This window comes from Periophthalmus magnuspinnatus, chromosome 1 (genome assembly GCF_009829125.3).
Source record: "Periophthalmus magnuspinnatus isolate fPerMag1 chromosome 1, fPerMag1.2.pri, whole genome shotgun sequence".
In the NCBI taxonomy this organism is placed as follows: Eukaryota; Metazoa; Chordata; class Actinopteri; order Gobiiformes; family Gobiidae; genus Periophthalmus; species Periophthalmus magnuspinnatus.
The window spans coordinates 10284061-10311986 of record NC_047126.1 but is presented as its reverse complement, the minus strand read 5'-3'; the positions used below and the strand labels follow the sequence as shown (position 1 = coordinate 10311986).

The window sequence follows — 27926 nt, the reverse complement described above, 5'->3', positions numbered from 1 at the left end:
GCGCTCCACATTAAGCACTCCGCATTCATAAAAAAGAAACGGGGACTCTTCTGTGACAAGACAAGAGCAGCGCGCACTGGCATTAGCTGCAACCCGTTGTTTACTGACCTCAGCGCTACGCCACGGCACAAACTGAAAGCAAAAAAAATGGCCAAAAGCGAAAGGCAAAGAAGAAGTTTGAAGAGTGAAGAGTTCTTTTTTGATTCGGACGCGTCTCTCCTGGACCAGCAGGATTTTGAGATGTCTAATTATCCCTTCGATGACGTATTCAACTCCAAAGACTCCCCCATGGAGCAAATCAACACTTTTCTGAAAAATGTACAAGTTTTACTGGAGGCTGCGAGGTATCTGGAAAGCGCCGAGAGGAAGGACGGAAGTGAGTTTATTCTACTGCGTTGCTTTCATAGCCTAGGAAATTCAAGAAAACAACCCCTCACTGTGATCAAACTCCAACAGTAAATGGTTGACCTTATTAAAATGAATTACAAGGCTTCACCGATAGGCCTATGCTACTACATGATAATAACGTAGGCTTGTTGCAGTGTAAAATGCGCTTTGAGATGCCAGCACGGACGAATGCGATTAGTCAGCCAGGGCACTTTAAAACAGAATACTTTTTTAGTGGGTTTTCTGCTTTTGCAACATGTACATGTGCATTCAAACTGAACTGTGATGCTATGATTAAATCTGTGGGTGTGCATGGCATATTTCCAGTGATAATTTTGAGCACATTGCAGCGCCCTCCAACTCCGCGTTTAGGATGATGTCATTGTGCTCGTGCAGGATCGAAGGGAAAAAACGAAACTTGATATGTTTTGTGAATAGGCTGCATATCTAAGAGGTGCATTGAAATATGATAGAGAAAACTGCGTGGATTACGTGTTCGACAACATAATTATGTGCGTGTGAAGGCTGCGGTGCACTGCTTGTTCAAAAGCCCTTACATCATTGCCAGTCCTACTTTTCCCCATCGGGTGTCCTTAAAACAATCTCCCCTTATTGAGTTAATCGTGACATTTTTAATTTCTGACAGACTGCAGCTTTATACTCATGAGTCTAAAGCTTGAGCCATCTTCGCCTTTGCTCAGGGTATCATTCGCATATCAAAGTGGCCATTAAAAGGGGTGTAAAGTGCACGTTTCCCGCAGCTAATGAAATGATCACCTTTTATAGTTCACCGAGGTATGCACAGCTGCACGTCGCGTCGCCAGGGCTCTACTCTCTTCTCGATTGTTTGCTTCCTGCTCTTTGTGGGCGTGTGGCTCTGCTTTCCACATGGCGCAGTTCCCTCCGCTGATTGGCCAGTCAATATCCCTGCCCCTAATGTCTGTCAAAGTCATTAGCCAATCAATTGCTAGTGTAGGTGCTACGTCACGTGTTGCTGGGCCTGGCTTGGACCGGCCTGTACGTCCCACATTCGCAAAGAATCATGGAAAGTGTAGTCTATGCGGACAGCAGAGTCCTGTATAAATCCGGTATTCACTTGAATGTCATAATGTACATTTTTAATATCTCAGTGTAGATCTTAATAAACATTCAGTACTTTGACCAGTTAAATATAAGCTACGTTATTGCCACCATCTCTGTATTATTGTTAATATAAGACAGATGTTATCTTCTTAAAACATCCTTTAAGTCAAAATAGTTTGCCTAAAAGGTAACTTGCATTCGAGTGTTCATATTCTACTACATTTCATCTCGTTTAAATTATTTCTAAGAATTTTTACTTATCTTACTGCACTAATTATAAGAATACTGATTTCAACATTAGTCTCTTTATCAATCTTATATAGCCTATTATTTGTCAGGGTTTACGTTGCTTGGGTGAATTTAAATATACAGTCACTAATGTTAATTCAACAAAATTACATAGAAAATAGGTTAAAATAGGTTTGTAGCCGTTGAACATGTGGACTACATTTCCCACAATGCAGTTGGTGTAAAGCGGCCTGCCCTCCAGTCACACTCCGCCCCTCAGCTGTGAAGCTAGGTAAACAAACCCGTGAGGAGAGGATACGAGCAGGAGGCTGTGAGGCTGGAGGGTTCCTCTGACATTTTATAATTTTATACGATCTTTTGTAAAAAGCTATTATTCTTGCTATCACATTTGATAAAACCAACTTGACCGAGACATTTTTGAGATCTTCGAACATTCTTGGTTTGTTCTCGGTGTAGCTTGTTAGCCTCTTTCCTCCTGTTCTTCCACAAATCCTCTTGATGAGCAAGTGGAGATAAAACTACGCTTTATTTCAACTAGATATAAATTCAACAAATGTATCGTCTTCCTTGCGTTTAAATTGAGAGATTACCTCGTGTGCCAGAAAACGCTAGGGAAAAAGCGTCCAAAAAGAAGTCAACCGGAAAATAATGACCGCTGTCCAGCTCATAAACATCCAGAGATTATTGGAAGCAGCGGAATATTTAGAGAGGAGAGATCGAGGTACTGTTTTTATTACATGTTTTTAAGAGTGTTGTGTAAACTCGGGTTATACTGTTCAGGTTAAAGCTTTTGCCTGTTGCTGATGTCGCGTCTCTTTTCACAGAGTGTGAACATGGATATGCCTCAACATTTCCCTCAAATCAAAACACGAACTACCAGCGGCAAAGGAAATTCAGAAATAAGAAGTTCAGCAGTAACCACAATAGGTAAGTCCTGTGTTCCTCTAAATCATAATTTATTCAGGTGTTCCGCACGTGCAGAGTATGTTCAGTGGTAAAAGTAGACGTCAGTCATTAGCAGGCTACGTGAGGATGAGTTGTCTGTCTTATCTTTACCAAATGTTTTAGTGGAGTTCCGGTGAATAGACTGGAACATTATTGTATTTGACTTGAAAGCGCGCATTGTATGGTGTGTTAACGTGATGGTCTTGCGCACAGCATGAATGGCTCGTGGCGCACAGGTATATGTGCGGCACATGACCACCCTAGTGCTTAGTTGCTGGTTTGGGGCAGCGACGCACATAGAGCCCTTTAGCTTTGCATCAGCTGATTGTTAAATAACCTGCTGTAGCCTATCTGAGGATAAGGCACACACATTAATGTCGCTGATCTAACAGCGCAAGTTTTAGGAAATGTCCAGTGGGCTATTTTTGTCAAAAGATACATACATACATACATAGGCTGTCATATTTATATTAGTGTTTTATGTATTACAGTTTTCAAGTGCCTACTTCCAAAAGTGACAGCATGTTTGTTAACCCTTTATGAAGAATGCTATTCAATAGCTCTATGCAAGTTCTTCATATTATTTGATCCATCTACACATGCATGAAATCAAGACCCTTTTCCTTGCAAGTATTTTAATATTAATGCAGGCTACAAACAGGAACTGTGTATTAGTCATCATGAGCAGCAAACACAACTGAATTCTGCATAGCAACAGCCATCAACAAATATAGGTTATGTGTTTTCTTGATTTGGAAGAATAGAGTCAAGAGAATACTTTGAAGTTTGCAGAGCAGAGACAGCAGAAGAGGCCAGTCAGGTGCACTGCGACTGATAACAGTGCACGATGGTAGTGTCACGTCTGCCTCTGAAATGGTGCTAAACAGTTCCCTGCCTCATATTGTGATGCAATTTATTTTATTCCGGGTAGAGTCACACATTTGGCTGAACCATATTTAGAAACCACTGTGTCATTGTCAGGGTCACTGTTCGCTTTACATCAATTAAACACCTCTATTTTGGAGTTTTTTTGCAGGTAATTTTCAACGTGTCATGACACATTTCTTGAGATTTTGCATTAGCATGTTGTGTTGTCAGGGGTCATTGTTTGCCCTCCACTTCTAACTGCACTGGTTTCAACTCTGAGCGTATAGGCCTCTCTTTGGAGCATGTTGCGGCTTAAAGTGATGGGCTTATCTTACGCTGTCCTCTGCTGCCTACTGTTTATAGCAGGATTGTGTTATCTCATTGACCCACTCTTGGTGTATGTATCCACTCACACACCAAGCACTCACACAGGCAGACCTACAGCAGCTGTACACTTCAAATATTATGGGTTCAAGTTCATACTCTGCATTCTTTTTAGTTAAGCTTTAAATGCTCAAATATCTGATTGACAAAGCTTGCAGAAGTAATGCTGTAAGCCCTGGAGAAATCAATAGGACAGTGGACTCTGGCACACCATTTTGTTTTAGTCTAAACCATATTGACTCTTTATTTGGTAACTCTAAATACAGTTATTTTATAATCTTTGTTGGCAAAATGGTATATGAAATGCCTATTAAAGGTCCCATATTGTGCTATTTTCTTATTTATGTTGTTTGTTGCAAAAACATACATAGAGTTTTGTTTTATTTCATTCACACACAACTCCTGCATATTTCACATTCACTAGTATCATTTGAATAATTTCAGCCCTTGCATTTCCATTCTCTACTGAACGAAAGGTAAAAGGCAGCTGTTGACTTGAAAACCGCTGCTTAATGACATCACTAAGTGGTACAGAGCATTTTGAGATTTGGAGATGCAGACAGACTAATAATAAAGTGTTACTCAAACATGTGTGAATGAAACAAAACACAACTCCAGGTATGTTTTTGAGGACAATATTATAACATGGCTCAAAGCTCACACGCTGTAACACTCAATGCAAGGACTCCTGCTGTTGATGAATAGTGTGTAGCTAATGCACTTCCACAGTGGGCAGCACTTAAAGAATATGTAAGTTAAAACCTGTCAGTCTTCATGTAAGATCTTCGCCCCTTGTCAGTTTTCAAGAAATAGGACATGCTTAGCTTAACATGTGTTTGCCGTGATAGCAGGTCCTCCACTTGTCAGTTTACATCAAATATACCACCACAGCTCACTTGATTTTTCAGCCTTGCATAGCAAACTATATGAGCCGTAATGCATCCAAAGGCGTATTATGTTAAATTATTAAATAATAATAAAACTCCATATTTTTTGCAGTTACAGTGCAATTTCCTGCTACCAAACACATATTACTAAACATCTATATTTCTTCTGACTACTACTAATTTGCAGTACTACTACTACTACTAGAATTATTACTGTGGCAATCACACAGTACTGCATAGTGCATTAAAGCTCTGTAAATGTGATTATCAGGCCAAGAGAGTATTGTAGAATAAGTTTTTAAAAAGCAAGTTTCGGGTGGGTTTTTTACAATGTCTGTACCAAGCATACATTAAGCCCAGCATCATAATTCTTCCTAATAGAGTGTCTCTCAATATTATTGTTACACTGGCAGAATGACTGGGTGGATAGTTGACCAACCAGGCGGAGAATGTGCTTGACAATGACTCAGGACAACTCCCATCCATCATCTCGTCCTAAAACATGTGTCCCCTCGAGGTTAAGTGAAGCCATTTTGTGTAGATAAAAACACGTGCATTTAAGCATCGGGAGGCGGGCCCGTCTCCTTTCACAATGTTGCCATACAAAGACACTCTTAGGGACCAGCGGATTCACTTTACATTATTAACACAGCGCTGAACCCTGAGTGTACTTTTGTGTGAACGGGCATGCCTTCAGTCCGCTTCTACCATTACCTGACATTGGGAACTTTCAAAATGGTTGTATTTTTTCACACACGCACATACACACGCATATACATTTTTTTCTTATATATTGTTATGGTCAGGGGAATGAATAATGTCTACATGCACTCTCACTAGACGGTTACCTTAACGACTGTTGATGTATGGGCCCCGTGTGCACTGGGCTTTAACAGGGATTAATTAATACACTAATAAATCATACTTGCTCTTCATCTTGTCCTTGCTTTTTGTTACAGGTCGACACATAATGAGCTGGAGAAGAATAGGTAAGTTTACATTTCTCATAGTCTAACATGTGTTTTTATATTTTAATGTGGTTCAGTTCACTGCCTCAAGAAAAGAAACACATTTTTACTGGAGGACACCGTCATTTTCCTGTTTGGCTTTAAGTAAATGGTTTGCTCTGCGGTTAGCCAGAGGGTCAGAGCTTGTAGTGATAAAATGTTTTCTCAGTTTGTATAGAAGCAGCACATTCAACAGTCTCGACCTGTTATGGGCTTCCAAGTGTGTGTGTGTGTGTGTGTGTGTGTGTGTGTGTGTGTGTGTGTGTGTGTGTGGGTTTTAAAAAAAAATCTAATCTGTTGAGAGGTATCAAAGAACTTGCCATTGAGTCTCCAGGACCCAAGAGTAACGGCTTTATACACAACCTGTATGCTGGTGTTTTTGCACTGTGACTTTTGCGTTCTAGCAGCGTCTTCTTCAACACCATAAATAAGACAGACTAGACTGGCTGGATTTATGGTAAATAGAAAAAAAAGAGCTCGCTTGCCTCCATTTCATTATCTCTGAGGGTGTGGGTACAATGGAAGTATGTGGGAGGCTAGATCCATTCAGTGTAATTGCATATCAGTCGGCCTGTTTTTCTCACTGCAGCTTGTTCCAAATGGACGGGAACATCGGGAAGCGAGGTGTCCATTGAGTTAAATATAGACAGGAGTTGATGTGTCATCTGGGTCTTTCATATGTGACGGCTCTCAAGGCCAGGCTGACGGCTCCATACGGCCTGTGGGACCCATGCAGCGCTGTGACTGATCCACCCACACCAGTGTATTCTTGTAAAACTCCACTTGTTTGTCGCAAAGTGTGAAGTTAGGTTTTGTTCGTGCTTGTACTTTGTAGCATTCAGCAAAGGGCATTAACAGATTCACAGCTTTTTTAAACACACTGAAGTGAAAAGGTTGTCAGCCATTTTTAGTTTGATTTAAGTAAAAATGAACAGAATTTATCTTTTGGCTTGACTTTTTTGGGGATCTGCTTAGGATTGATAAGACATAGGGTTTAAACTAGGTGCCTTCAGATACAATCCTCTTGAATGATCTTTACTTGGACCAGGCACAAAGACCACATTGACTTCAGACCATGAGCGGCTACTAATAAGTGATATTATAACTAGACCTGGCACGATAATATATTTTAATGGGGAGATATATTGATGAAGAAAACTATAAACAAGAAGTGATAATATTGAAACTACTTCAAACCACTGACACAACAACCCTTCAGTAGAAGTAAACCCAGAAAACCTCAGCTATAAAAATGACATAAGGAAACACTTAAGTCACTCAGATCTTATCGTACTACAAAAACATGAAGTTACCCACTTGTAAAAAAATGTATAGGTGATATTGAGCCAAAAATATGATGTATTGTTATGTTTAAAGTGATAGTATGCAACTTTCTGGTGGTGGAAAGTCAGCTGTATGATTCCATTGAAACAGAAAGTGAAAGTGTTTTATGTCACACTATGGAATATTATAGTGAAAGGGGCAACATTTCCATGGAAACCTGCAGGAGGAGGCTCTGCTCGAGGCCAAATAAGAGTTTGTTTTGTGGAGATAAAAGCCTGTTCAGAGCAGGGACACATTTTTATGTTTTTCAGTGCAATAAAAACATCCATAATGAATAAACATGCTTCTATTTTAGTCTATTATTGGCAAAGGTTCATGTAATTGCTTTAAATTTAAATAAAAACTAAGCAGCCACTGAGGACCACCATAGTTTTTGCGCCAGTCCCAAACATAAATAAAAAGAGGGTAGTGTTAAAATGGTCTGATGTAAAACCCCTGACTCTCTTTAGAAGAGGAGGATAATTTGCAGAAGAGGAAGGCTGAAAGAAGCACCGTGTAATAATAATAACAGGTCTAGATGAGTACATTTTCATTCTTTAGTTTGACAGGTAGTGATTTGCTGCCGTTTTTATTCCTGCTATAAGTGGCCCTGTTCCTCTTCTTCCTGGCTCCACCTTGGTGTTTTTCACATGTCGTTTTGGAGCAGGCTGCTGTAGGACAGAGCCTGCCCAGAACAGGCTGTCCCGCCCACCACTACTGTACCAAAGCCAAATAACACTGACATCTTGTTTGTCCCCACTTTTGTCTTCTCTTCCTCTCAAACTCTCTGGAAGAACTCCGTTGTTGCTGAGTACTGGAAAACTCCCAAAATAATGTTCTATTCGCAAAAGAGAGCAGGTGACAAAACAAACTAAAACCCATCTTCAACAGTTTCCAAAAGTTCCTTGCTTACCTAATGTATGGGTAGCGTCATAACTATTCACTGCAATTAATTTGTAAGCACGTTTCACAACTTTTCAGAGCTTTGCCGTCACCTTAATGCTAACAACGAGCATGCTAACAGCGTACTTCCTGATTCTCTGAGGATAAAACGCTTTATAATTAGATGCAGACAGCTCACAGTGGACTCATTTGTACTATAAGAGCAGCCTTTACAATAACAGGTAAAACTAATATTGCTCAACTATACAGAAAAATAATGAAATAAAAATAATACGTCTACTACAGCCAAGTCGGTATCATTTATAATCCACCCGCACTTAATCCAATTTCCTGTATGATCCTACCGTAAGCTGTATGTATGCGGCGCAGTGGCTCACCCGAGTGTGTCTAAGCTATGCCTTTACAGTAGCAGTGAAAGCCTCGGTTCCATTCGGGCTGTTCTGGCTGTCTGTAAATTGGGCTTCTCTCCCACACAGGCTGAATAGGCCTTGTTTAACGCTGCATATCTGATTGTGGTGAGCCGGTTTGTCGCGCATGGCCAGGGCAGGTCCTGATAACCCCCATGACAACAAGTAGGCTCATTGTGACAGAGCACTGATAAAAAGGACTCCAAAAAACTCATTCCACATTCCCACATGGCGCAGCAGCAGATTGGAAGGACAAAAAAGAGGTTAAGTGCTGGCCAGTTACATTTCTTGAGAAGTCGTAGATCCAAAAAGCAAAAGCACAATGACAGTAAATAAAGTCAATTAAAAATGTTGAGGCTCAAATTGTGAACAGAACCACACAATGTATTTATTATGAATAAATATGGACCTAATCTTGTGTCCCGTCTCGTCTGGTGGAAGTGGAGTCTCGTCCCACCCCTTGAGGTGACTGTTTTGCTTTGATCATCGACCTCAAATTGGACTACTTCCACATGTCGTGACTAAATTATGCTGATTTCAGTTTTATCGGTTCAGCATTTCGTCTTTCATCTGACATAACACGATTTGTTGTTTATTTCTTTCTTTGATCATTTTTACCCCCGGGAGCTTAGTTGTTGTTATGTCATTGTAGGATCCATATTTCCATATCCAATGCAAACACATGAAATGTCAAGCTAAAATGAAATCCTCTTGTCTGTGTGTACAAGTGCTCAGCGTTTCTGTGTTACTGTGCTGGCCTTTCTGAGAGCACATATACATGTTACAGCAGGTCTGTGTGCCCAGTACATGAGAATGTGGCTGGCCTTCTGTTTTGGCCACTTTGTGCTACATTCACTTTAACAATAACTCCTGATTATACTTGTGTGTGCATACGATAACTTTAGTTTTTGTATTTAGCATCAGTGCTTTTATAGTAGTAATACCTTTATGGCCAGCTCCAGAGTGATGCTGGAGCCATGGGCTGGAATAATCACTCAAACATGAACATGTTTTGTGCTCTTATGGCCCTGCTCTGATTTCTCTTGTTTGTCTCCCAGTTTGCTGTAGGGCAGCACCAGCAAACTGGGACCGTTTGTTCTTCCCAACGTGACGACCTGTAAGCTTTTCTTGGCTTGGAAAAGCAGCTTAAGGAACTTGATCTTTGGTCTGGTGAGCCCAGAGTGTGCACGTGCAGGGCCCCGTCCCACTGGCCACCCAGCGCTGCTGCTTAACAAGCACAGCTTTAGACTTTCTAACAGATGCACCCGAGCACAAGGAAGTATCTCATACACTGATGGGATGAGTTGAAGGATTCCCTCCTGATTCAGGTAGTTAGACCAGGTCTCCCATGGGTGCTACTACTGTGTCTGTGTGCACACCAGGCCTTTTACCCTGTACTCACCAGCGCCCCTTGAAGTCAGTAACAGCAGACGTTACTCTCTAACAGCCTGTCACCTTCTCTGACAGAGCACTGCACTATGAAATGTAATTAAATAGTTTCCTTGACACGATTCCAGGTACGCCACAAGAGCGTATAGTGTTTATTCAGGGGAGCTAGAATAGTGTTTTTTTCTGTCATGTGCGCCTGTAGTTCTTAGCCAGTGGAGAGAGAGAGTTTCATTGATTTTGCTTCAATCACCTTCTGCTGGATTTGTCAGCTGTAACTTTTGGAGCTCCGTGTCCTCATTTAACTTTTTTACACCTTTTTATTCAGATACTTCAAGACAAAACTGAAAAGAGCTTTCATTTGGATGGAATACTTATACTAGAATATAATATAGGTAAGGACACTGTTACCAAATGGAGAAGGGCCACAGTGGTGAATGAGCTTAGTCAGCATGTTCTTGTCAGTCAGAAGGCTCTAACCCTGAGCTACCTGTTTAAGACTGTATCCCTCCCACTGTCACCCAGTGTGTAACAGGATTGGTTGTATTTCTCCCCATAATGCTAAGGGTAAAGTGAACTTTACTATTACTGAAATCATATAAACCTTTGAGTCTCCTTTAAATGTTTGTGTTGACTTCGTTGGCTCTTTCCTGGTGCAGCGTGCGTTGTTAAGAGCACAGCTTCGTTAATCTGTGCCATAAGGAGAAAGTCAGCGACAAAGATAGAAAGTGTGGAAATAGGATGTTTGTGGAAGACATAAGACTCAATTAGACTCAATCAGACTACCGGCTCTATTTTTAGTGTGTACATCTGGGAAAAAGGGGAAAGCACAGTCTCCTTTTGACCAATCATAAAGCTTTGATATCGACCAACCAGAGCAGACCGCTAAAGACGCAGAGCTCCCTATCCCTTACTTACATGGAGAGTCACTTCTAAATATGGTTGAACTTCCATATTTCAAACGTTTTACAATTGTATCTAAACCTTTTGCTCTGAGAGAATGGAGTAAAAAATTACTGACTGATGAGTAAAAATTTTAATAACATATATTTTAAAACAATACAACATCTAACTAATGCAATTCCACCATTCCCTGTTATTTCGTACACAGTGCAGCTGCATGCATTATGTATTATAGTATCAAGTGTTATGGGCTGTCCAATCTTTGAAGTCTTTGTCTTTTGCCTTGTTTCTGCAGCCTGTGCGAGCCAGGCAGATTAAAAGGCAGTGTGCACGTGTGGACTAATCCGTGCGTTAGTGATGGTTTCAGCCCCTCGGTCTCTGGTCGGCCTCGCTGCACTACAGAGCCACAACCCCCCTCTCCTCTCCTCTCTCTATGGCTCTCTCTCTCTCTTCTCCTCTTTCTCTTCTCTGCGCTCTCTCTCTCTCTCCCGGCGGAGTCCCCATCACGTGCATGCATATTCCAGTGTGCGCACGTGAGAGTATAAGCCACATCACTGCATTCATCTCGCCCTGTAAAATTCTGTTATGCTCTTGTACACACAGAAAAATAATCAACACGTTTTGCACCATTGGTTCAAGTAGATTGTAGTTGGGACCATAATTGATTTTTTTAAGCAGTCGTTTCCATTTTATTGGCCCTGTTTAGCAATCTGGCCCATGCTCTGATTCCATGTGAGTTTTTTTTTTCAGCTAGCCTCTTTTTTTGTGTTTAAATCTCATTTTTGGGGATTGAGGTCACAACTACTGCCTGAACGCTCAGAAATATCAAAGTCAGATTCCCTCCCGCCCGCACACGCAGCAGCAGCAGCCATCTTCTGCATTTCTTCTGTTCACCGCCATCCGACCGAATGTGGGTCATCATCCAGTGTGGTTCCCATGGAATCCCAAGTTATAATTGTTGAGTTTCTGCAGCGGAGTGGTGCGTGGGAGACAGAATTCCTATTATTTGCCTGATAATTTAGTTGAAAGTAACTATTGGCTGTCAGTATCAGTGGAGGAGTTTGAAAGTAGGGAGATGTGCCAAAAATAGTTTGGGTCTTTGGTTGAGTTTGGAGCAGTGACAAAAGCAGGCTCTGGGAGTTAACTGGTCCAGATAGCTTTGTTTGGGCTTTGTTTGTTGGTAGAAGCGACCAGCTAACAGTTTGTGCACCAATTATTTCAGTCATTTCAGTATTGCAACACACACTTAACAAATGTCATAGTTGGCCACAATCACTAACAATATCCATGTATTTATTTTATATCCATGACTCGTAAATTAAAATCTGTTTATGGTAAATCTTTGTTTTTACGCATTGTTACCAGTAATCCTTATAGTATTTTTTTTTCTGGTGCAATAATCTAACAGATGGAAAGGAGCTATTGATAGGCCTGTCATGATAACACATTAAACACAATAAATAAACAGCAGAATTAAACACTTTGGTTCTTAGTTTGCATCTGTAATGAGTCATAGAAGTGATTTTTAAGGCTTAAATCTTATCATATAGCCAAAAAATAACCAAAAATTGCATTCCATTCAATTGCAATTCCAACTTTCATATATAGAACGATAAGACGATATAGTAATTATCATGACAGCCCTATCTTTTTATTAAATAGAAATCACAAAATACTTGGATGAGTTGCTCCTAAGTTCAAAATGAGCCTCCAATGCTCTAAAGGCACACATCAACTTAACGCACTCGCTTCCACATTACAACTAACACAATAGCTATTTGTGGTTCCTATACCCAGTGGAACTTCTGTAGTGTCATGTGCGTTGACTCGTTTCTGGGCAGATTACATTCACAGGGAGAGAGAGGGAGAGAACACCAACCTCCTTCACCCTCGCTCTCTTTATAAGCGCTGCATCTCGCTCCGACTCGGCATCTATCCCATCTGTCGGCGTTTCATAAAAGAGATGAGGGAAGCATCAGAAAAGCAGGGCCTCCTTTCGCTGGAGGCCACAAATCGCTCTAATCTTCAGAGATCGAGGAAGAGTCTACAACACTGAGGAACCTCACGGAGAAACTGCTGCCAAATATGACCTTATCACACAGGTCTGAATGAGCCGGTGCTGTGGGTAATGGGGATTGATACTGATGACTTTGTGCTCAAACCTTAACATTACTTCTTAAATACAGTGTGATGTAGTAGTAGTAAACGTGGCAAATGTATATATATATATATATATATATATATATATATATATATATATATATATATATATATATATATATATACACACACACACAGCTATTGCTAATATTGCAACTGCAGTTTGAAGATATGAAAAAAATTAATATTGTGTAAAGTTGGGCGATATGAACAAAAAATCCTCCTATAAATCAATCACAATTTTCACTTAATTTTTTGTCATATTAAAGCATATCTATTCTACAAAATGGACTTCTCAGAGCTTTAACGATGTTATAGTCGTTTTTCCTCACCATTTACTCACCCAACAACAACAATATTTTTTTGCCTCAATATTATTATTGTCATGAGTACTTTTTCTTTGCAAAATTGAGGAGATTTGGGGTATTTTTTGTTGTAATACAATAAGATTCGAGCTGTGGAGAGGTGAATAAGTCTCTTTTATGGCTAATTATTGGTACATTCTGCTGTTTATTTGTTGCAGCTCATGTCTTTTAATTAAACAGTGTATTCAAAAATGGTTTACCAGGATTATCTTAAATGATTTAAATTTTAATCCGTGGCATAAAGTACTTTCAATATTATCGTTTATCTCAATATCTCTCTGTACCGATATATTGTGTTTCAAAATGTGTTATCACGAAGGTCTAGTTGTATTTGGAGCGATTTGTGCATGTTTGAGTGGTCTTCAATGGCTGATTTTCAAAATGCCGTATTGTCTGTGTAATTCCTCAGTCGTCAAGGTTTGGTCTATAGCAAAACAAAAGTCTTCACTCTCTTCACACTCTCTTCACACTCAGTCTTCACAAAACTTTTGTCCAATACAGAATTTAATGTTTGTTTTGCTAAAGATGCCATATTGTTGATCAATTGTCGATCCCGTTTTCACCGTCAGCTCCCCAGGAAAGTCAGAGGTTTAAAATGCTCAAATTATAACCTAATGATCCACGGGTGCCAAAGATTGTAGCTATATAGCCGACACAAGCATAACAGGTCTTCTTTAAAACAAATATAAATGGCTTTAAATACTGCAACAAAAGTCAAATTTTTAATTCCAAAGTGTGAAGTCTGCCCCCGAACTACGCGCTTTCTCTGACAAAAGATTAGCTGTATACTTAACAATTAAAAGGACTCCAGCTGATCTTTGGCAAATAGAAATAATACAATCTCAGTCTTGAATAAAATGTGATTAATTGCCCACCATCGGGACTTTTGTAAACGCTGCAAAAGGAGCTGGTTAATTTCACGGTTCATTTGCGTTGCCAGATACTTAGACCTCAACTAATACATTTTAAGACACATTTCTGTTGGATTGCCAAAATGTCATCTGATTATTTTCATTAGGATAATCCCAAAAGATATCAAGTTATAATTTTGATCATTATCACCCACTCCAAATGTACTTGCACCATCAGTGTAGGTGTAACTAAAATGAGTCAACTACAGCTACAGTATAAAGTAGCTCATTGGCCCTTGTTGCGGTGGTGTGACATGTGCAGTAATCGTGTGTGCCTGAACTTCCCTGTTAAAACCCTGTATTTGGTCAGGTGCCTCTGTCTGTCAGTCTGTGGAGAAGCATGTGATCTTAGCTTCTAGCAACGTTTCAGATAGATACCATCACCTCATGCTTTGTAGTTTTTCATTTCTTCAGTTTCACTTTTGTTTATCAATGTTTATTTTTGTGATTTTTGTTCAGAATCGATACTTGTTCAAATGAATAACTAGTGCCTTTGTGTAATAGTTTAGCATTGATCGCTATCTGGCATTGACATGTTTTCTTTTCAGTACTATGCTTACAGAGAGCACTTTGGTTCAGCGGTGTCAAGTGTAAAGCACAAATACAGTTTGATTGATTGACCAGTGCATTGGATGAGCCTAAAACGTTCTGTCTCTATTGGGTTCAAAATAAAGACTTTAGCTCCATTAGGACGATATTGAAATTTGGTGTCACGATTATCATGGCTGAAGCAATTTGTTTAACAATTATATTACGGAAATTATTAAACCTTCTTACAGTTTAAAAATGGACATGAATCATTATGATTTTAATATTATGAACAGTTTTCATATTTTAACAACTTTTATATAATTGTACTTGGTTTTAAGAGAAAACAACATTGATCTAATTGAGTGATAGTAGCTCAGTTGGTGGAGTGATTCCAGCTCGTACAGATGAATGCTTTTGTTGTGTCCTTAGGCAAGAACCTTAACCCACCTCGCCCCCAGTGTCTGTGTACACTGGTGTGTGAATGTGTATGTGAATGGGTGAGTGGTTCTTTGATGTAAAGGGCTTTGAGTGTCTTGAAGGTGGAAAAGCTATATAAAAATATCACCATTTACCATCTAGAAGAAGCATCATGGCTAAGTAGTTTTTTGTGAACATTCTGACGATATAATGATGATTATCTCTGTTGACGATTCTCATGATTATATAAAATGTCCCATGAGCCATTATCACCTACTCTTTTTATCATGATAAACGATATCGTCCCAAGCTCCATATTAGAAAACAGATATAGCAAACACAATATTACTTGTAGTATCTGCGGTATATATGGTTTATAATGTCTTGGTAATAACAAAAATATGCCATATATTGTGCTCCGTTTGGAAAACCACAATTACTGATGCTCCTTTTGAGTGACAAAGTTGATTTTAATAGCTTCATAAGTGAGATTAAAAACACTAATCCAGCTCATCATATAACAGATCAAAATGGCGGTCTCTTGTTGAAGGTATATGAATGTAAAGAGTTGCCATGTGGTTTAAACGTCGCCTTCTCCATCTATATTGTATGTGGCCATCTGCGGAGTATGGATCAATGTGCCACATGTTCTCTCAGTATGTGCAGCGTAGGAGTTGGGAAAATAAAATGCTGAACCCTCTAAGCAGCAAACCATTTTTCATATTTTTAACACAACATTTGGAACAATTTAGGAAAAAAAAATAATCCCCCAAATATCGAGCCAGGTTTTCAGATCAGCAACCTCCACATAGCTGGCATGGCTCGCTTTTCATTTAATATGAATTTAATATGGCATTTTGTAGGATTAGAACATGTGAGGTAAGCTAAATGAGTATGATCCTTACCTTTTTTATATTTCAAAAACAATATAGCTACAAAGGCAGTTGTCATCTCTACCCATTGTCAAAGGTATATATGATTTCATGCATATTTTAGCCTGTTTTCTGCTGATACCTGTTGTAGAATAAATTTTAGTAGCCTGAGAGTTTCCGGAGACTGTCAATCTTCCGCCTAAAAATACACCTTTTAATACAAAGAGATGGCTGCACAAAATGTGAAAACAAATGTCACTTATAGGTTTGTGGTTAAAAAGGGCTTGGTGGAGTAAATTTAAATCACATAATTTGAGGAAAGTATAGTACAGTCTGGTCTGGCTGTACCTCCATTGTAGGGAGTATTGTACTTCTGATAACATAGGCCAAGATAACAAGGCTTCAGTGAGTAGTAAGTCTCCTAAACACAGCACACAAATCAGTATAAAATATTATTATTAATATTTTTTTCGTTTCTCGTTTATCGCGGGGTTACGTTCTAAAAATAACCCGCAATAGGCAAAATCCACGATGTAGTCAGCTTAATTTTTTTCCAATTATATATGTTTTAAGACTGTAAAACCCCTCACCACACACTTTATAGACTTTTCTCAGACAGGCATTAACATTTTCTCACATTTCTCTCTTATTTAAACACTCAGAGAGTTCAAACATTCATAGGTGCCTTTGTCGGTGCAGAACGTTTCATCGACATTGTGGGTTTTGTCAGGGAGAAAACTTGCAAACACAGAGCACTTCAGAGTCACATTGCTAGCGACCGAACATTTATGTAAATTTAGCTAGAGTGTGTAATTTTTTAAAATGGATTCTGTACAGGAGACACGGCACAGAGGAGATTGATTAACAATGGTCTACAGTCCCTTAGTCAATCAGGACGCAGAGCACAATGCACGTTCATACGCTGCAAAAAAACCCAAGCAAAATTGCACTAAAAATCCGTGAAACAGCGAGGCCACGAAAGGTGAACCGCGTTATAGTGAAGGACAACTGTACACGATAAGCGATAATACTGAATGCCTTAATGCCAGTGAAACTAAAGTTAAATTTCTCCAGAAAAAGGATTCAGTGCAGTATTTTTTTATGAATGTGAGCTGCAATATGTCAATGAAACACTTAAGGAGTCATGGAAATTATTTATTCTACCCTTTACTGCTCAAATCTTCAGAAAAATACCAAAAAATTCTAAAAAGTTCCCCAGTAGTACAAAGAAAAGTACCCATGATAAATATTGACCTCCAAAAATAATTGTTCCATCTGTTATGTCTATATTAATTATGGTGATGGGCCTGTGATGTTTGCATGGACGAGGGGCCACAGCACAGCAGACTTTGAGAATGGCCGCTCTAACAATACCATTAGTAAAGTGTAATTAGAGTAATATCTAGGTGAAGGGTCAGATTTCCTCTCACCCATTGCATGCGTTTGAACTAGGTCATATTATGAGTGTGTTAGATGCTTCACAAGCGTGCGGGTGAATTGGCTGGAAACTGTAATGTATTGACTGGTATCTGGCCTGAAATCTGACCTCTTCCCCTTTTAAGAGCACGTCCAGTAATTATGTCAGACATCTTGGATAGCTTGAGAACTTATTTATTATTTAACGCATTCACAAGTTTGGAATCTAGGGCAGCCATTTTTTTCCCTTCCTGCATTTTCAACCCCCATCGCCTGTGCTGCGTCTTAACAGTGAAGCTTCCAGGGGACATGCAATGGAAAATTATGCTTGGCTTTGTCGCTGTTGTTTTCAGCTGCTTTGGTTTTCTGAATAGAGTTAAAAATACAGTTCACTCACAATCCAAGCCCAGGTGCTCTTTTATATTGGTCCACTTATTTCACACAAAAGGGGCTAAAGTGAATATGCATTTTTGCTAATATTCCTCTTCCAATGCTCAGTTCTGTGCCATTCTGAGATGATTTCTTAACTGCAAAATTACTCATTTGTTCCTACCATTTGTTACATGTTTAAAATGTGCACTTTGAACAGAATCCAACTATTAAAACATACATCCGATCGTAATGACAAAGTTTGTCAGAAAAATAAATAAATGTCACCTATGTACACGTGTGTGAATGGAGAAAAAGCATGAGGTGAGTAGTGTTCATATAAAGAGCGTAGGATCAGGCAAAGCTGATGTGGGCAGCTCTCCAGCACTGACAGGCAAAGGCTTCAAAGTGCTGCTTAAAAAGACTCCACTTGAGTTAGAGTGGAGGCAGTCTGATGCAGAGGAGGTGCGCAGAGGAAAGCACATTTGTGAAATATGAAAGACTGATCATGGTTTGGGTGGGTTGTTGCTTTGACAGGTACAAGAGAGACTCCCGAATGGTACTCTGCGGCTATGGAATGTATTATGTATTATGAGGACTTTGGTATTTACAAAACGCTGCAATAATTGTCTCGATAATCATCATCATGCATGTACAAATGTATATCTTTAAAAGTGCTTCTTGGACAATGCTTAGTATTCTTCATAGCAGAGAGTAAACAGCACCAAAAGGCGGTGGTGTGTGTCGCGGGTAGCCCAGGGGGAGAGGGTGGACAGGGGTAAAGGTGTGGAGCACTGACCCGGGGCAGGCTGGCCGCTCACTCACATGTCAGAGCCAAGAGGCACAGTCTCCTGCCTGTGTCCCATCTGCACCAGCACACACCACAGAGCAAACACATGCAGGGCTATGACACTCACACTGTAGGCTCGTTCTCTCACTCTGACATTCACAACAGATGAGATTACACCTCTTTGCTCCTCATCTGATCAATGTCTTAAAAGATCTGATCTGACTTGTTTGATTGTAACTCCTCCGTCTTGAATTCTATTATGTTTCTTTATGATCTTCTTTCCCGATGTGGACTCGGCTCTAGATCTGAATGCTGTCGAGAGGGACTGGATGTCCGTACTGTGTGTGACAGTTTGTAGCACAGGTCCTGGTGGTAGCAACTAGCCACGTGTTACGTAATCCATCACAGATGGAGATACTCATTCAACTTGGCCATTCATTATCATGGAAAAGTGGAGGAAGTGTCCTTTTTATCATTCTCTCTGAAGTTGTGAATAACACATGATATCCTGCCATCATTCATTTGTTCCACTCAAACTTGAAACTCAAACTGCTTGAATTGTCAGCAGATCCTGTGATGTCACTTCCTTTGTCTAAATTTACCCAGCAGCCTTAGTTTGAGCAGCTGAAGTGTAAATCCACAACAGTTTATTTAACTAGTCTGCTGCTCTGCTCAGGTGATTGTTTGTGCTCAAAATTGGGCGGAGTCAGGAAGTGGCCCCTCATATTTTAATCTGCAGAGGGCTTAAGATCTTTGGCTGAGGGTCCATGTGATAGACAAGCCCTTTTACAGATTAGCTCACCACCTTTGACACAATAAATGAGCTGACCTTGAAGATATATTAAATGCAGTAAGTTTGTGCAAAGATACTTGAGTGTTAATAGCTGTTGTGTAAGCATCTCCAAAAGTGCTGCCTGAACACATTTTGCAACCTAAGAACACACTTGTTATTGCTATGGCAGACTGTGCCTGTAGTCTGTGTGTACCAGAGGAGAGATTGTCGTGTAACTATAAAGATTAGGACAAATAGTCCATCTCAAGAGGCAGGGAACAGCCAGAACCTGTAGCTTGTGAATCATCACACACACTGGAAAATCACTCACAAATCAGGCAGGAGAGCCTGGTTTTCACGTTGGTTTTGAAATGAAGCGATGAATCAGCGATGACTCCACACTGCCTAATAAAAGACTATAATGAGGTCTTTGGTCCGGAGCCTTGTGCCAGTGCAGTCCCACATCACGTCTCACCTCAGGAAAACCTCCAGCAGACCAGCACAGTGTTTGGGAGTGTTATCTGAGGCTGTCTGGCAAAAGATTTCAGTAAAAAAAAAGCCCTAGAGTTATTTACGCCTGTTCAAACTTACTGTATCCTGGTTTGGCCTTTCAGCCATCACCAAAGATTATTTGATCATTTGATTTTTAGGGATGGGCGACACAGATTCCATATTGGCCCGTCCCTATTGATATTGATAATTATACAGTTTAAGGGGCCAGTGTAGTTGAACTAAAGTTGTTTTGCCCCAGTACAGATATATTGTGTAAGCAACTCTTGGGGTATAAATGAGTCCACTGTGTGCTGTCTGCATCTAATTATAAGGGATTTTATCCTCAGATAATCAGGAAGTGTGCTGTTGGCATGCTAATGTATGTTAGCTTTACCAATGATTGTTTGTAATGTATTTAAGACAGTAAAAAACAGGTACTATAAATATAAGTAATGTGAAAAAGTGTGAGACGATCCGGGGCTTGATCTGGTTTGTCTAGTTTAGGGGTAAATGCTCTAACTTGCAGCACTTGGGCCCAAATATGTTAAAATACAGCTGTATATATTTGTGAAAGTGTCTCTTGGGCCTCCTCTGAGCCTGGCACATGGCATTTCCCAGTGGCATGCCCTGAATTGGCTCACAGTCACTGAGAGGTGATTGATAGCTCAGAGGTAGGGGACATGTTGGGGACATGTTAAACAGACACGAACCATATTTTCTAGCTTGATTCTTCTTCTATTTTGAAGAATTTCAAGAAAACAAATCTTATGTGCTGTGGATGTACAAACTGTGAACTCTACATGGGCCAGTCCAGAAAATATATTAGTGCCAAATATTATGATTTTCAATATGGGACCAGTATTGATATCTGGGGAACAATATATTACCCATCCCTAAACATTATTTCTATACTATCTCATGGTGGCAAAGTGGTTAACATTTCTTCTTTTGAACATACATAATACACATATTGCCCTCTTATCAGTTATGGCCATGCACAATTTGACCTCCCTACACTCAGACTCAAATAGTCATCGTCTGTCCATCAGTCACGGCATGGCAGACAGCTGTCCAGTCCCTATATGTGTGTTTCATTTCTCTACCTCTCTCTTCTTTTTACCTACTGCACTTGCCCCGAGGTTGCCGGGGTTACGTGTATACCCCATCACCTCTGCGTGCCCATCCTATGTTCCCTTTAGGCTGGACTGAAAGGGCAGCTCTTGCTAATGGACCACTGATTATGTTATAGCCTCAATTATCTCTCTTTACCTCTCAACTGTGGCCATTAGCAGGATAGATAGTACCCCCGGCCCGTCCGCTGTCACTGAATAAGGAACTGTCAGGATGATGGAGAGCACGCACCTAGCCAAGGTCCAGGAAATACCATTACACCCCTCTGCCCCCCCTTTGGCCCACCCACCACCACCAGGGCTGCACTGTTCTACCTCCTCAGCTCTTGGGCAATATTCGAGAAGGTAAAGGGATCCCAGACAGGAGGATTTAGTATCGCACAACATGAAGTCAGTGTGGGTTCTATATGTGTAGTATCGGAGTTGTGTTGTTTTTTATATTTGGCTTTAAATCTTTAAATTCAGTCTTTGTTCCATGACAGTAAATGAGACTGATGAAGCATTATCATATACTACAATTTGAAACCAACCAGATTAATACTAGTACATTCAACTAGGCCTGTCACTATAAATACTATATCGACTTACCGTGCACTACATGAGAGATGGAATAATCATTTTTGGGGTACTGTTTCTTAGTATTAATAGGTTTTGTTGTTTTTCTGTTCTATGTGCTATTCCTGGGCTTCAAGCTACCTAGGCAACCGTCTTCTGTAGTCATAGCAATTAAGCAATTCAAATCAAAATTATATCTTTTGAATGGGGAAAGGTCCAAATCAGGAAGGAGTTGTTTGCTTGAAACCCATAAATAGATACAAAATACTATAGTGTTTCATTCTGCCATTTATTTCTTGCAGTTTGTGTATATATTGTACATTTAGAATAGTTTTCCATTTATCCATTTATGTACTTGTGGTGTAAAACATGTTGTAAATCGTTGTTTTGTTGGTGATATCAACTTGATTGTGACACGTTTAAGTGACTAAGGTTTTAAAATTTCAGAAAACTTGAATGGCTACTCTTCTTATTTGCCTATTGTCAAAAGGGAGTTGTTGTCTGGTTGTCGCTATTGTCTCTATTTGATAATAAGGGTGTGGTACGATCATGGAACTGGTTTGGACTTTTCCTCAAAACGAAAGCAACAGAAAGGATGCGTAAATTCCTGTCTGTAGCCGCACCTTACCTAGCAAAGTCCAACAGCTTATTGTTTTGTTTTGTTTTGCAGACGAGCTCACCTGAGGCTGTGTCTGGAAAGGTTGAAGGCCCTGATTCCTCTGGGGCCGGACTGCAACCGCCACACCACTCTGGGCCTGCTCAACAAAGCCAAAGCACATATTAAGGTAACTACTAACCGTCAGAGTATCACGAATCAGATACTAATCACTACCGAAACTAGATGCTCATTTGCACAGGTATCAGTACTAATAAAAAGTCACATTCACAACAAGACAGAAATGAATCTTGAAACCTAGAATGATCTTGAGCTGCATCAGAACAAGCATAAGACCAGAAAGACTCGTATACGCCCATGGACCACTATGGAATCTACCTGTTCGACTGAGGGATTACACAGATATAAGGCCACATGGGGATATAAAAGAAAGTACTATAATTTAATGTTGAAAAGACTTTCCACTGTCTAAATAAAGAGTGATTTTTATTATCATTGTGGTATCAGAATTGGTTGAGTATCTAGTGTTTTCCAAAATCAAGTTTAAATTGGACATGTTATAATAACTTAGGAACCTTATTATCATTATCAGGAAAAACTATAGATGGGATGAGATCTTTTTGCACTGGATTTTGTCCCAGATCTAGCCAAAACAATTACTGACTGAAGAAGTGATTGTGGCTAGTTGAGAGGCGCGCACTTTTAAGCATCATGTGAACATTCAAAAGCAAAGAAGAAGTACAAAGGTATAACGATTGTTGGGCTGGGTGGTAGGGCAATAAAAACTGAATTGTGATCTCCCTATGACAATCTTCTGACGCTTTACTGCACCCACTCCACCTACTCGTCAGCCTGAGGGAGTGACAGGTGGATTTAGCTAATCACAGTTAAGTGTGATCTCTCAGGAGAAGCTGATATATATTGTTTATAGTTATAGTTTCCTCTTAAAACAACTTTGTGTTTATGAATTGTGATGAAATAGAAATTGTGATCAAGCCTCTGGAAAATTATATTAATTCTTTGGAATATCAGCCAGGCTTATCGATTAGATAAGCAAGATGAGGTGTGTAATATACTGGAGTAACATTAGACTGTCAAAATTGTCCTGTTGACAGGTGAGCCACATGGAGGCTGGCTTGTATAATGAATATGATTCCAGTGATGAGTCCCTTTAGGTTTTAGATGACGTTTACTGATCTGTTTGTTGTGTATTGAGCAGAGATCTCAGGTGACCACTAGCTATAAGTGTCTCAAAAAGAAAGTAGCCATCCACAAGAGGTCATAGAACTCATATAGTGTTGTGTCTGGCAAGGCAAGTTTATTTGTATAGCACAACTGGTGCACAAAGCAATTCAAAGTACTTCACAGAATAAGAAAGACATTAAAATCACAATACAAACAAATCAAAACAAATAATCATCATAACATTAATATTAAAAGAGAAGAGTGCAGAATGAAAAACTTTCACTCATATGCACCAAACTGCACCTTAAACTGTGGCTGAAGGAAAACCAGGTCTGTGAGCACCTTTAGCTGCTTTTATTGTATCTTTGTAATGTCTATGTTGTATTTGTTGTCTGTGTACCTGCCTAGGGACAACCGATGGAAATTAGTATTTTTGCTATAATCTGGCATATTTACACTGTGTTTACAGATGTTCATTAATATGCGCTGTCCCTATCAAATAAATAAAAAATAAAAAATAAATGCCCAAACTAGAGGCCTGTCTCACATCTTCAGGAAGACTGTTCCAGGTTTTAGCTGGATAAAACTAAAACGCTGATACCCCATGTTTTGTCCTGACTCTTTGCAACAGCAGGAAGCCGAGACTAAACCAGGACTAAACCAGAACTACGCCAGGACTAAAGCAGGAAGCTGGTTCCTGAGGTCCTCAGAGTGCCAGATGGTTCATATGGCACTAACATGTCTGATTCAACACTGCTGCTCTCAGCTTGGCTTTCAATTGGCAGCCATTGTTTTCTGTTGGGTCAGGCTTGTCACTGTCAGCAGCATTGAAATCAGGTACAAGGTTAGAGCCAGAGCAGCCCAGAAGTGCTGCCCACTGTCCCAGCCTTCAATACGGTCAAATGTAAATGTGTAATAACATGGTAAACACCGCAGTAGGGCTCAGCACAGGGGTTAAGCCTGCTTAGAGGCCTGAAGCTGAATCGTAACTTTTATAAACTTATGGACTGTACTCCTTTATTCTAGTGCAAACCTGAATATTCATTCTTTTTCTCTCTAAATAGAAACTTGAAGAGGCGGACAGGAAGAGCCAGTATCAGCTGGAGTCCCTGGAGCGTGAGCAGAGGCACCTCCAGCGGCAGTTGGAGCTGCTGAGGGGCGGAGTCAGCACCCCCAGCCCTGTGGAGAGTGAGCGGATACGCATGGACAGTGTGGGCTCCACCCTCTGCTCCGACCGCTCCGACTCCGACCAAGGTGAGCCCACTGCTGCTGAGCTCTGGACAAAAGAGGGAATTGTTCTGGTCTGCAGAATGACACACACAGTAACCTTTACTAGCACACACAAACATGACACAGTTTATTACAGCTATATACAGTTTATTCTATACATACAAAAGATTTACAAGCTTCCTCTGCTGGTTCTTAGGGGACTTCCTGATCTGTTTTAGTCGTTAACTAGGGTTTAGTTTAGAATGATTGAAGTTAAGCCCTGGTAGAAGAAGTAAAAGAATAAAACTTAAAAAAAGTTGTGAGGCCTGTTTAGGTGAATGCTTAAATTGCCTCCTGTTTATGTCCACAGAGGAGATTGAGGTGGATGTAGAAAGCACGGAGTTCTCCCATGGAGACCTGGACAGTGTGAGCACGGCCAGCACCAGCGACTTGGACGACCACAGCAGCCTGCAGAGCATGGCCAGTGACGAGGGCTACTCCTCCTGCAGTGTCAAACTTGCCTTTTCCTCCTAGAGTCTGCCCCTCCTCCCCTCTGCCAACACACACCCCCTCGTTTTCTCCTGCCGTACCTATGTCAACCTCTTCCTGGATGACATGGCTAAGCTAATGGCGCTGTCCTCTCCCTCCCACTCCTAGCTTTAGTCCTGATGTCCATGTGAGGCTGCCAACTGATTTAAACTTCTTTAAAGGGAGAGCAGACACATGATTGATATGAAGTGATAATTTTTAAACCCACACTACTGCGATGAATGATGTTTCCTTTATTTTGTGTGTACCCCCTGATTGGATCCAAAATGCACTTAAATTCACGTCATAGGAGAGTATTGTGTTGTGTGTGTGCGTGCATGAGGATTTGAGGGGTCACTGTCACACTGGCTCAACAACATGCCATATCAACACATTCCCCTATAGCCCTTCGTCTGTTTTCTCCTCTGCTCAACACTGCAGAAGCTTGGACACTTATTGGTGCTATTGTCAAACAGACCAATGGGAAAACTCAGATTCACCATCAAGCTTTCAAAGCCAACAGCAAGTATGCAGTGATTGTTCCAGTCTGACCCAGAGGAAAAACACCACAAAAGCAGAGGAAGGAGGGAGCACTTCTGTTGAATGTGGCTGGAAACTGTTATGTGTGTGTGTTTTTGTTTGGTTCCCTTTTCCCTCTACAAGCAGCTACAACAAGCAACCCTGCACTTGCCTACTTTAGAGCTGTCAATAGAAACAGCACAAAGCGAAAGTTTCAAAGTTTAAAAACAAAACAGCAACAATCAAATGACAGACTTTGGAATACATGTCCATCCTCTTTCCAGCAGTAAGAAGCAATAACTCTTGTCTTTTTGTCAGTTTAACTCCTCATGTGCATATTCCCTTACAAATACGTGGCCGTCCAAAAAACAAAATTTCTTGTTTTTGTACATACAAATAGCATAAAAAATTTTAACAAAAATGGGTTTTAAAAATGTTAGAGCTCACAGATAGATCTATTGCCTCTGTTGCTGTTTGCCCTGTGTTATTGTGCATTTTCAATTACATTTTGGAAAATTTTATCTTCAAAGTGGCATGGACACTATTATTTTCCTCTTGATCGAAACATTCGAAAGTTATTCATTGTGTTGTTGCCCCAAGAAGAAATCCTTGCTGAAAGTGACTTGACCAGAAGAACTTGAGCTGGAAGAGATTGTGTGGCTTGTATTTATGGAACTGTGAGATTAAAGGGGGTAATGGCCACAAAAGGCTTTCACCGGGGTCAGTGCTCAGTGCAGGAGACTGAGGTGCAGAACAAACAGGTGTGTGGTGCCACGGCTGTGCCGTCCAAACACTCACCCTCCACTGGCATTAAGAGCCCAGTCCCTCTGCCCCACGTGTGGAACAAGAACACCCTCTGAATATTTATTTATCATCCCTCACAAAACACATGAGAAAATGAGTTAACTTATTTTGGGTCTTATTTACTCCTTTGAATGCATATTCCTCATTCCTTATTTTAACAAATGTATATTTTATTGTTTTTGTGGGGAGGGCAAAAATGTAGCCATGTTGTTTTCATTATTTCTGATGTTTTATTCAATGGACACTTGAAATGTAATTGGCCCCTAAGCTGCTCCTAGTGCTGAGCCTCGCCTAGTTAGAGTCACCAGCCTTGTTCAGGGCTAACCCCTCAGTTGTGCCCCTATGACACATGCAAAGCTAAAACATGTAAAAGTCCTATAACAGTTTCTCTAAAAGCAGGTACAAGGAGATGCATAGTGTAATTTGTCTCAGGGGCTCAGGGGTCTCCTGGAGAATGGGGCTAACCCATAGACTTTAATGGCAAACATTGAGCCAGCTACTAAACAATTACGGGGGTCTAAAACTCCACTGTCCTCTATTAGGAGGACTGTAGTCTCTATTACACTTGTGTTGTTTCAGTTGACAAAGTGTGTCTTACCTTTTAATGCCTCGGATTGAGGATTTAAAGTATAAAGAACAAATTAGTAAAGAAAGACATATTAACATTTTAGGTGTTCTAATTTAACAGCTCCTCCCGAGCTCTGTTGAGGTTATTACGACATGGCAGAGTCCGAATGTCACCATTTTGGTGCTCCAATATAAAAAATACAGAAATGCCAAAACGACCTCAAACACCTCAGTGTCCTCTTTTCTCTTTGCCGGGGACAGTTTACATGAACTCTGCCCCTTTAAGTTATTATTACCTTTCATCTATTCTTTATTCATTTCTTTGTATTTCGGGAAACCTGCACTGTTGAAAAGATAAAGGTCCCACTATGTTAAATTAGACGTCTCACCTGAGTCAGACCTTCCAGGCTTGAGTCAGACCGCTGTGACGCTGAACTGATGCTTGTCCAAAAATTGTACAGGTGATAGGCGCTGTTATCTGTCGTGGAAACAGTGTTGTTATTTTTTTTTCAAAACGGGTAAAACAGTGTGCAGTGTGTGGGCTCCATGTACCAGACTACACCAAAGTCAGAAGAGCTGTCGGCTGCACAATTACTCAGCCATTATCTAACCACTGAGGAGTTTGCACGGCTCTATGCAGCTTTTATTTGTTGACTGAATCTCCACACTGCAGCGCAGTCTGGTCCATCACGTCAGTCACGCGGTCTGATGATGGTTTCTGGCTTTGCTGCGAACTCCAAAACATGGCATATCTTCATGAGCTGGTCACAAAGTGATACTTTACCTCTGTGTCTAGGATTAGACGAGTGCTCTGGTTAGTGGGTTAGGGACCGCCCTTGTGCTGGGGTCAAGTTAGTCAAACCCAAAGGGAGTCCTCCTGCTCTCCAAAACCTGTGGCCATTCTCTGTAAACATGCACTCTGGTGATGATGGTGATTAGCTGTGTAAGTTGAAGATGCAATACTTACAATAAAACAAGATTTTCAAA

General features: G+C 40.4%; 1 protein-coding gene across 2 annotated transcripts; it reads left to right on the top strand.

Moving 5' to 3' along the window:
- Positions 1-27926, top strand: mxi1 (max interactor 1, dimerization protein). 2 transcript variants are annotated; one of them, XM_033991690.2, is made up of 6 exons: positions 1-376; positions 2544-2646; positions 5762-5791; positions 22182-22296; positions 24377-24566; positions 24892-27926. In XM_033991690.2, the coding sequence occupies exons 1-6, from the start codon at positions 148-150 to the stop codon at positions 25053-25055; spliced, it is 831 nt and encodes a 276-aa protein (XP_033847581.1). In that variant the 5' UTR covers positions 1-147; the 3' UTR covers positions 25056-27926. The 2 variants fall into 2 exon arrangements, with proteins under 2 accessions (XP_033847581.1, XP_033847589.1); XM_033991698.2 differs by lacking the exon at positions 1-376 and adding an exon at positions 1993-2440.